Source organism: Trichoderma aggressivum (genome assembly GCF_033847375.1).
Source record: "Trichoderma aggressivum f. europaeum strain CBS 100526 chromosome Unknown scaffold_002, whole genome shotgun sequence".
NCBI lineage: Eukaryota > Fungi > Ascomycota > Sordariomycetes > Hypocreales > Hypocreaceae > Trichoderma > Trichoderma aggressivum.
The window spans coordinates 301,585-313,045 of NW_026946368.1; the positions used below are offsets into that span (position 1 = coordinate 301,585).

The 11,461-nt window shown below is 52.9% G+C and overlaps 1 protein-coding gene across 1 annotated transcript; it reads right to left on the reverse strand.

Annotated features, from left to right (window-relative positions):
* Window positions 1-133: 133 nt before the first annotated feature.
* Triagg1_902 (CAZyme family GH47) lies at window positions 134-3,406 on the reverse strand (the record flags this gene model as incomplete). The annotated part of the gene is made up of 2 exons (XM_062902517.1): window positions 134-3,163; window positions 3,245-3,406. The coding sequence occupies 2 exons, from the start codon at window positions 3,404-3,406 to the stop codon at window positions 134-136; spliced, it is 3,192 nt and encodes a 1,063-aa protein (XP_062760126.1).
* Window positions 3,407-11,461: the final 8,055 nt, after the last annotated feature.

Below are 11,461 nucleotides of genomic sequence, written 5' to 3' on the forward strand. Positions count from 1 at the left end.
CTCGAGTTGATTCTCTGCAACGCTCATGCCCATCTATGCAAAAATGCTGATATATGCGTGTCATATGTGACTGTTCCTCTTATATATATATGTAAATAGGCATGTTATGTATTGTATATGCCAAAATGTTGCCTCACAAGACGGCGGCATTCTCCACAACGAGCCCCTGGCTCTCGACCCGATACTTTCTCCTCATGCCTACCCCCGTGGCCCTGCCAAAGCGCTCGTAGTCGCCCTGGTCGGCCCTCATGAGGACCATGGGAATGCCGTGTAGGCGCTTCATGCCCTTTGGCGTGGTCTGCTGCCTATCGAGCAGCGGCCGAGGGAGGTCCCCCCTATCGCGGACCACGCCGTCGTCGTCGTCTTCGTCGGCGCCATCCGAGCTCGTCGGCGGCTCGTCGAGGATGATGACCAGCTGCAGCGACTTCTCGTGGGGCGAGAAGCTCGGGATGTTGTCCAGCTTGCGGCTGAAGGAGCAGCCTCCGCGGCGCATGACGATGACCTGATGCTCGCGCGGCGCGGTGGCAGGGAGGGGTCCGTCGCAGGCCTGATCCGCGAGATACACGGTCGACCAGGGGAAGTTGAAGGCCGGGTATTTCGCGTTGTAAAACGGGTTGCCGGCGATGGGGGTGTCCGGGATGGACGGCATGGGAAACGCGCCGGGGCCGGTCGACGTGTATGCGTCGTAGCTGTATATCTTGGCGGTGCCGTCGCTGGCGTCTGACGCCGGGATGGCTGTGTAGACGGGTTCGAAGACGGAGGACACAGCGCGGAGTAGTGATTGAAACAACGAGTTCGAGGCCAGATTTTCCGCATTCATCGTGTCGTTGTCCATCATTTCATCCATCTCCTCGTCGAGTAATTCTTCGGACAAGCCAAGCGTGCTGTTGCCAATGTCTGGCTTGTCCACGAGCAGCTCAATCTCCACCGCGTCTTTCCTTCTCCTGCAGGAGAACACCTCGTCCTTGAGATGCTTGATGTGTTCGGCGTGAAAGAAGACGGTTTCATAGCGCCCCAGCTGAGTATTGCCAATGTGCGTAATCCTCCACTTGTAATCCCCCGAGGCCTGGTCCAACACTTGCTCGAGCTGGAGTCTCAATCCCTCTAGCATGTTGACCGTCGGTCCTAAATGCGTCTGCCACGAAAGGTGCGTGCCGAACCGCGAAGCTATGCCGCTGGTAAGATCATTGGCCGGAAACTCTATCAGCGATATGATGCGCTCGGGAGGAGCAACGCATGTTCCGTTCTCGGGCAACATGCTCGGCGGAAGAGTCCACGGGAAGATAGTGTGGTTGGAAGTGGCCCTGTATCCGACCACTCGTCCCTTCTTCTTGTCACGCATCTCAACCATCTCCAGAGGGCCATGGACGTTAGGCGTCCTATATAAATCTGTGAACCGAGAAACGGCAAACAAGTCCGGCCTGGCTGCAGTGGCTGAACTCATCAGATGGTGCTCCAGAGGCGCTGCTGGCGCAGGGCAAGAGTTTGTGAATGTTTCATCATAATAGGTATAGACTGCGACATCTTTGTTCTTCTTCAATTTACGAGCATTCTCTCGGATAGGACTCCCTCGCTTGTTTTTTGGTATAATAAGCGGATGGCCTTCTGTGGTAAAGACATAGGCGGCATCCATGTTGTTTAGCGGGTGATCTGGATCGAACAGCAGGTACATGTACTTTGCCGTTTCTCCCAAAAAGAAGCTCTCCATGCGATCTTGCTTCTCGCCCGTCTGAACATCCTGAAGCCCGGCCCAGCCGCATTCAGCGTAGCAGCGGCGCATGATGTCGCGGAGGACCATCTCGCCGACATGAAGATACCAAGGATCCCTGGTAGCACGGTAAATGTGGTACGTGGACTCGATAAACTCAGGTCTTCCAGGCCACCAACCGATGCCTGCCTCAACATTACCCTCGCGAACTGACCAGCGCTCAGGCAATGCGGAATACCGAGTCCACAGGGCCGTGTAGACAAGGTTCGCCTCGATAGCTTCCTCAACCTCGCCCGCCAAAGCCAGAAGCCCCGGATAGAAGGCACCCAGACTATCGATCCACATGGCGTAGGGCTGACCCGTGGCACGATGGTTGTTTGAATAATAGGGGAAATGGCTCCTGTCGGTGTACAAGTACCGCTTGACCGACGCGTGAGCTTGGTGCCATGCTTGGAGAAAGGCATCTGACGTCTGCATCTCAGCCGGCAGAGGGGGGTGAAGAGAGTTTGGATCCAACCAGCTGGTCGTACTCTGTCTGCGAGATGTGGAAGCATTAGGCATGCCAAGGCCAGAGAGAAGGATGTGGCTCTTGAGCGCATATTCAAAGAAACTGTCCATGCCTGCACCGATACCTGCATGGGGCCCAATCCACAGCCCTCGTTCGGCGTCGATGCCGTTACCGATCAGGCCGATTTCGCTCCTGCGATGCCACACTTCCCAGAAGGCTCGTTTGGCGGCTTGTTCGAACCGAGGGTCCCCCGTGAGTCTGCTCAAGACGGTAAACTCAAGAACCAGGCTCCCAGCGCCAGCACTACAGGTCTCGGTAATCTCTGGACGGCCGCTTTGCTCCTCCATTGCCTCGGCCAGGTTTTGATTGAGAGGAGAGTTGACGTAAAAGGGGATGCCGGTGCGGAGATTGACCCGAGGATATGGGATACCCGTTGGGGTATAAAAAGCAGGAAGCAGTCGTTCGGAAAGATCGAGGGCAAGTCTTAGCAGCTGGCCGTCGTACTTGAATCCATTTGGCCACGAGATGGGAGGCAGCTCCAGGGGGTCATTGCCTGCGATCCCCTCCGGCTTCGGGTTGTATCCGGTAATGGGTAGCTCCCCGATGGCAAACAAGTGCGCGCTCAGGAGACCGCCCACGCCACGGATGACCGTCTCGAACACCTGGACTTTGCTGTCTAGGTCGAAGCCTCTAGCACGTATCCCAGCACCAGAAGGTCCTCCTCTGCCATCTCCGTAGTGGCGCACAAACTCGGCCACGCCATCTTGAAAATCGCTCAGAGCCTGTGGTCCAGTGTATGAGCCCGTCTGCGGCCCACCAGCCAGAATGGCAAGCGTGGAGAGGCTGTCTATCAGAGTCAGGGAGTAGTTGCCAAGGGCGTCGTTCAAGTTGATTCGCCCGGGATTGTCTCGATCTCGCGTCAGGGGAGCACACGATATTGGACGCAGCTAGATGATTTACAAAAGAGAGCATACTGGTCAGCTCTTTTGCTATCTACACGACGTCTGATGTGATGACAAATAACCCACCTCGTCCTCGGGAAAGGCATGCTCCATATAGCTGCTATACCCGTGATAGAACATGTCCACCGTGTCCTGCCGCAGCTGGGCCAGATAGTCCGAGCGCATGGCGCCGACCGGCCACAGCAGCGAGCAGGCCAGCCATAGCAACGCGACCATCGGCAGCGTCATGTCGGGCCGCGTTGCGGGAGCGGGAACTGGTGAGGCGGCCGCAGAACCGTTCGGACAAGGCTGGCGCTGGCACGTGCCAGGCGACTCATTGGGGGGGAGAGGCGACGGAGAGAGGCGGCAGCATCAGTAGCCTCTGGACTGGACTGGACTGGACGGCTCGCACGGGCACGGACTCGCGGGATTTGCCCTTTGAAAGTCGTCAAACGCAACCGGCGCTGTTCGTCGACCGGCTTGAGCGCCATGTGGTGTCTGTCATCTTTTGCGTGGCGCCACAGCGAATCGGAGGCAGGACGAGGACAAGTCGTGGCTGGTGCGCAAGTGTGGCTGGTGCATCTCTGCGTAGGGCTGCTTATCAAATCGCCGCTGTAGATGCTTCGTTTGCGTCCTCACATCAACAACAATCTCATGCGAGCTTCAAGAAACAATCATCGGCATGTCTTCCCGGTGCCATCTCCCCGGAATGTTACATTACCCGACGGCGATACTGCAGTATCGAGACATTGACGATCCTTTGGCGACAATCTAGGCAATATAGCACTGAGTCACTCAGCGAGAGATGCAGGATCGCCAGAGTTTCTTGTTACATGATAACGGATGTGGCATTGTCCACGCATATTCGCCAGCCGGCTTCTGTTGCCGTAGTACGAGTATGCTCCTCCGGAGTACAATTCCTATCGGATAGTGAACTTTGTTCGACCACGGCGAGGCGAATTGGACTGACCCAACAGCTGCGGATCTACCATCCCCAGGTGGCGGTACTTGTGCCCGGTTCTTGGTGTAAATGCTGTATTGGGCATTTCCGCTGAGCAGCTCTCTCCAGATGCTATACCTCACTTGCTTCACTGCCTGCAAAGGATTCATTGAAGCACGACCAACACGGCCAACAGGGGCCGAATCGCACACCTCCACGCAGGGATCACAGCCCTGCTCGCAAACGGGGAGTGTGAAACTGAAACTGGATCTGGAGGATCATCTCAAGAGTGTGTAACACGAGCGCTAAGCCATCCATCCACGGGCGTCTAACTCTGCGCCAGCACACAGCGTCTGCGCATGGAGGAAGCTGTAAAGGACTCGCCAGTGGTCTCACGACGATAACCGCGCTGAATAAATGTCCCATTGGGTGCGCATCGTCTCATGATTGTGCGTGTTGGTTACAACAGGCCGAATAACACGCGGTCCATCTCCATTAGATGTCCGAGAGCAACGTATATCGTATCAGCACGTTCGAGTAGGTATCCGTCAGAAACTGGAAACGCCAGAGTACATTGGCAGGCAAATTTGCCCAGAAAATTGCATGGGATTGGCCAAAATCTGACTCGAGCTGCGAGAGCAGACGAGCAAGCAGGGATCAGAGCTCTGCTTCTAGCATCGAGACTGCCCATCCATGATGCCCACGGGCGTGTCTATAGCACAACGCAGCTCAGCTCAGCAGATGAATCCTTACGAGTAGTTGCGTGAGCTGTATGTACTCCCTTGAATCACCTTGCTAGCGAGCCCATCCCTCTCAAGCTAAGCCCACAAGTAGAGCGTATCAAGCAGGGCATGCATGGCAAGCAACAAGAACACGGAGCTCAAGTAGCGACACGCAGGTTCCCCCCACACAGCTGAGAGAATCACGGCAAAGAAACATCAAGTTTTTTCCCCTTCTCTTTTCCCTTTCTCCTCGGCGCTAATTCGAGCCCAGAACCCTGCGAGGCTTTTCGTTCGTTTCCGCATCTCCCCCCCGGTCACGAACTGCTGCTAATGCTGATGGGCAAATCCGCCATCTCCCCGGCCTCCCATCCCCACTGCGCTAGGAAATAGAACAAAGAACAAGCCCATGTGTTTTGTCCGGGTTGAGCTGCTCGTACGTGTACATGGAGATTAGATTTTCAAGGGCAAGGCAAAATCCACGCGGACTTTTGGTCGGTTTATCTGCCCACGAGGCTTCTGGGATTTGAGACGCTGCCGTAGTTCGTCCGAAGTGCGAGGCTCACTCCGGCTGCCATTTGTGCTTGCATGGGATGGCGGTTCAATTGGCCAGGTACGGTAGACGGTACGGCATGTCATGAATGTGTGGAATAGGGCTAAGCCGTCAGCATCAGCTTCTGGAAGGCTGAAATGGCGCTGAATTGTTTCGCTTTTCTGCTTGGACGGATTGGTGGAATTTGCTATACAAGCGTATGAATCGGGTCGCGAGAACGGGCCTGGCGATGCGCAACACTGCCCATCCGAAATGCATCTCCAGGCGCTGCCGACTCCGCCTTTGAGTTTGCCTTTTGGGGCCCTTTTCCCATAGGAAGCGAGAGACGGAGGAAGAGAGTGTTGGTTGAGCCGGTGGATGCTGCGCGTTTCTGATCTAAGTCGTTGTCGCAGCACGGCGTCACCCCGTGCCTCTTCTTTGCAAATACAGCAGCAAGCCATCATCTTGGCACTCCGCAAACGGTGTTTGGGCATACAAGTATCACAGCAAACCTGGCTAGGTGCGAGTACTCGTACAGATACAGGCCAAAATAAACCAACTAACCCGCCGGATGCCTCTCCCCGTTCGCCCTAGCTCGCAGCAGGTCCAAAAGGCTTCCACGCATCATTCTTCCATGGCACGGCTCTGGACTAGGAGATTATCTTTGGTGCTAGCATCTCACACTAGGCACAGCCGGTCAAACTGTTCGCGCCATCGCTGTGCTTCTGGCTTGCTAGCTGGCCGCTGTCTTGTGCCCGAGGCCGGCGCGAAGAGCCCAATCTGAACAAGCACAAGGTGTCCTCGCCTCGCTCGCCCCAAAGAGTCGAGAGTCGAGATTAGCGCCACAGTCCGCCGTATTGAAGATCCGTACTGTGAGTACTTGTGTTCCCTTGGCTAGTTTGAAGCCCGTTAGGGGATCAAGTCTCATCTCACAATGGGGCGCCAGCAAGGGGGGGGGTCGGAAGGCTGATCATCCAGAGCACTCGTACTCGTCCAAGCAATCGCCATTCTATCCCCGACTCAGGCTAGACGATGGAAATGATGGCATGGCAAGGCAAGGCTAGAGCCCTTGCCCGCAGAAAAGGCGCCAGTTTTTTTCTTCGTCTTCCGCGACAAGCTTCATTCGCGCAAGGGATCGGATGCCTGCCCTGCCTGGGCCCTGCCGAAGAGGGATGGATCTGTATCTGTACGTCGACCGATCGAGCATGAGCCCGCCAACGGACACGTTCCGCTCGCCTACGGATATCGTCGTCCCTCTGTTCTATTTTTTCCTTCTTCCATGATCATCCAGGCCAGGGGTCGTACTACCGATACTCCATTTTCGTACATTGTCCTTGGCCTTGCTTGTGTGTCCGGAGCAAGCCCCCCCTTCCCTTCCCTCGTTGAATTGCGACACACACCCGTCCATCCATTGTGGTACAGAATCCTCCCTTCTTTGGCAATCGCCGATGCTCTTCTTGTTTCTGGGTGTGGATCTGGCGAGACGAACGACATTCGGGCGTCTCCAGATCACATGGCTGATAGGCCATGTAGCCTTCTCGAAAGGGTGGTGGAGAAAACGACTTGGGTTAAAATAAAACGGAAAAGAAGAGAAACGAGAGATTGTGTGATTTGCACCGAGACGCTCGTGGCGCCCACGCCCAGGTCCCGGTCTGCCGCGTCGCCTCTCCAACGCACACCCTCGACTCGGCTCTTTTACTCTTTTACTTGCCAGGCGAGGGCTAGACTCTGTACATACAGCTTTTACAGATGGCTTCCATCCCGTATGGCTCAAGGGCATACATACACGACCCGCAGAGTGGATTTGCGCAGATGACTTGTATTGTGTTGTTATTGTCATGCAGCCTTGTGCGCTAAAGTACAGAGAGATGGAGAGATGGAGAGAGAATATCGGACAAGCCGCGACCTTTCGGATCGACTAGAACTGAACGGCGATGAATCAAGCAAGTAGCAAAGCTTTCCAGATTCCGACGTTGCATCTGAGTACAGATGGTGCTCCGGGCTTCCCAACTCCGTCTTTGTCAAGCGTCTAGACTCTTGTGCCGTGCAATCAAGCTCGGCCGGTGACAGACGTTGAAGCACGTTGTTGGCTTTTTTTGACAGCTCCCCTTGTTTTATGGGGGTTTGGTGATCATCTTGTGGGGAAGAGAAAGGGCTAATACTAGATGCTTTCCGCTTCTTCTCGCTCCGAAGCATGTCCATGTACATCAACGGCCTTGGGGGTGCTACCTTAGTACTAACTTCAAGTTACTACGTGTACTTGAATCTCACCCCCCTTTTCTCCGGCCGGATGCTTCTCTCCCCGAAGTCCCTTTGATAGCGGCAACGGCAACGGCACCAAGTTGTTCGAGTCATGGACGGCACTCTGCGCCTTGCAACTGATCAACGACGGGGACAACTTTTGATCTAATTTCTGTCCCCGTCTAGTTACACCGAACCGAACCGGCGTAAACGGAGCAACATGCAACTAATACTACTACAGCCACGGAAAAAAAATAAAAAAAAAATAAAGCCACTAATAACAGCCCTCGCTCGTCTCTGTCGAAGCGAATTGCAAATCATGAACTGGGCTAAAATCGGATCCGCAATGCGGTGAAGTGACGGGTGATGGACAACAAGCCTGGCGTTTAGGGCCGGTATCGACCTAGCGCTGTGCGTAGTGAAACACACGGAAGGCCCAGGGCTCTTTTTTTCCCGAATCGCAAGAGTTGGCGAGGCTTGTTGAGACGTTCGAAATCGTCAATTGTCCTTTCTAATCTTCTTCTTCTTGGGACGGAAGCCGTCGTGGGTCTTCTTTTCCAAGTGGGAGTCGGGATTCTCCAAGGGGGGCGCTTGGAATCCATGTCATTGATTTTACCTCCTTGTATCTCGTGAGCGTGCTCGACGTCATTTGCCCCGACACTCGCAGTGGAGATGCCTGGAAGTGAAAAAACCACCGTCAAGCTCGTCCGAAGGGAGAAGCAGAATGTGGCCGCTAAATGTCTCACGCCTCTTTACCGTGTCAACCCCCGAAGGGGGAGAGGGGCCGTTGAATAGAAGGCTCTCAGTTTCGTCTGTCTTTTTCATAGATATCGTTTCCCATCAATGGAGCCTTGCTGAAGAAAAGATATCAATTGTTCTCCTTTTTGATAACGCAAAGAGCCACGCCTCAAACGTCCGCCCGGCCCTGACCCTTTTTTCCCATTCCCACGTGGCCCTCATCGAAACGAAGCCGCCACACGTTGTCAACACTAAACTAAGACTCTTTTTCTTATGAGCTCACCCTTCAGGCCTCCCTCAAGCCACTGATTGTTTATTCCTCCTCCATGAAAGTGGCTACAGTGTGTTTTCTCCTTTCTCCCTCATTTTTTTTCAGCCCGAGCCGGACCAAGTTTCCCCCCAACCCCCTAGCGTGCAAACGATTCTCCCGCTAGAAAGCGCCCATTGCTTGGGGGGCTTTCAAAAGGCAAAAGCGGAGGTCTCGGAGCAACTCTGAAGGCTTGTAATGCCTCGTCTTCATGGAACTAGATTGCTTCTTTTTACAGTAGGGGCGTGCGGGAAGGAAAAAGAGACAATGGATCACGGATCTTGCTTGATTCTAGCCCCCCCATTTCAGGATTGTATGTCCGAGAATGGATTCAACAGTTCGTCTGGTCTGGTTCTGGCGGGAAGCCGACGCCGGATAGGCCTACACCGTTTGATCTTGTCAAATTCAAGGCGTACTATAGGTGAAAAGCCTCCTCGGCCATAGTGATGATCCAGACAAAACGCTACATGTACTGTAACATTACATCTCGAGTCGACCAAAACATAGCCCACTCAGCCTTGTGGAAATACTAGCGGACAGTTCGTTCTGTCGTGATCAAGGGGGAGAAGACTAAATCTAGGCACCGCGTTGGGTCCTCAACGCCTCACCTGCATATCGCGTTGTGGCGACTTCCTTCAACAGCGCTGGCGATCCGCGATGATTATCCAAGTCAAGAAAGGGGTGTGTGTGTCGAGCATCATTATTCGTCAAGCAAGCATACCTTGCAAGAAGTACTACATCATACGAGTTTCTAAAGCAAAGCACCTTTGCAAGGCCAGGGTAACACAAGTGACCAAGAAATTCCCGTCTCGGCACATGAACGCCTCCCCCCCCCCAACAAACTCGCCATATATTTCCCCTATGGTAGTACCTCTCGTCGGTGAAAATCTGATTCGTCCGCTTTTAAAAAAGTCCCCCAAGATCTTCGGTAAAAGCAAGATAAACTGCACAGCCCTCTTGTGTACTCGTATATCTGAGGAGTCAAAGGAATCCCAGGAAAGCAAGCAGCCGAGAAGGAATAAAGCACGTCAGATGACCGTGGACGTTTTGGTTTCTCCCCCTCAGAGAGACAAGCCACATGCGTTTCCGCGTTTGCTCATTTCCTAAAGTGGTAAAAAGACAAAAGGGAAAGGGGGGTTTTTTTTGGCGTTGCTGCTTGTAGCCGAATGAGACTCGACGGGGACATATGCGGAGACTTTCATCATTTAAGCCCATTTCTCGTGTTACAGACTCAAGTAAACACGCCAGTACATGTTTGGTTTCGAAAAGAAGAAAAGAGTATAGATGATCATTATGTATTATTATAGCTGATTTTTTATACTCTACTCGAATAGTATTGACGTTCAACGTTGATGTAGACGGTATAACGTCTTGTGTTGCACAGACTACATGTACCCAAGGTGTTTCTACTATACGCCACCACTTACACTATAACGGTATGTGCAAGAATTCAGCATACAGGGACAGCTTTCCGTTGCCAAATCATTCTCATTCTTGCATTAATAGCAATGAATCCTTCTGCGATATGCCTTCATCTCTCTCAGCATCAAAAGGGTGCTAATCAACCCCCCCAGTAACCTCCAGCGCCTGGCGGTTGTCGGCTATTAGCAGTCCACCTACAGTGAGAGGGTACACAGTACACAAAGGTGCTTGTCCGCACGCCCCTCCCAACCTACTCACAACCACAGCAAGGCAGGCTATTCAACAAAATAAATAAAAAATTAAATTCAAGCCAAAAAAAAAAAAAATAAACCCAGAGAATAATAAACAGAAAAAAACAATGATACTAATAAAACCCTCACCCTCACCCTCGCCATAAAAAAAGAAAAAGAACATCAATACAAACATATTCCCACACACCTATACCCCCTCCCCAGACATCAAAAAGAAACAAGGGGGGAGTGTCTCTGTACATCCACCTTCCTTTTTTCGTATTACCCAGTGTGAATTACTTCCGCAATTGTCGCACACAATGAAAATGGCACAACAAGGACAAAGGATCCCCCCCATGATGGGGGACATCTTTCAATGCGGACAAGCGCCGGATTTTGCAAGAGGGGGGTGGTTACGGATTTGCAAAATGCAAATGCAAGGGGGGAGGGCGTGGGAGAGGATTCTGCTCTTTTCGCTAATACAAGCACAGCAAGATGAGAAAAAAACCTAGAACTTTCCAGGTTGCTCGCTACAAATAGAATTGAGCCTTTCTCGGCTTAACGTCAGGTTGTTTGCAGGGCTCTCTTGCTTGGCTGGCGAAGGATTTCGTCCAGGTCAAAAGATAAAAGAAAAGGAGATGAGTCAAAATGCCGAACAAAGACCGTCGCCGTATGCGCAGGAGATGTGACCGGACTTGTTCTTTTTTTTTCTGTTTAGAAGCAGGATTCCATGCAAGGATCAAAAAATAAAATCAGCGCCCGGCTTCCTTTCCGCTGGCCGATGCGCTACGGAACAGACATGGTCTTGTATTAGCCTGGGGGATTTGCGTAGCGTACATGTAGCGTATCGTACGGAGAAACCGCACTGCAATAGCAACATATCCATACCTTAGTAGCATCAAACGAACTCTTTTGTTGCCTCATCACAGGGATGGAACAATGAACCGCTTATTTTGTCGCCATTCTGAAGATTGGGGAGATTGGGGGAGACTGGACGAGGGCCTTGCTGAGTGACAAAAACAAGTCGAGCTGGCCGAATGCAACATTCAAGGCACCAAAAGGCACCATCTAGGCACGGCCACATGTCACACAGGCCATGCAAGTTATCGTCAAGGTACCCAGTCAGTTCATCTGCCTAATCTGTCCTCGCACGGACGGCGGCGGCGCAGATCCGT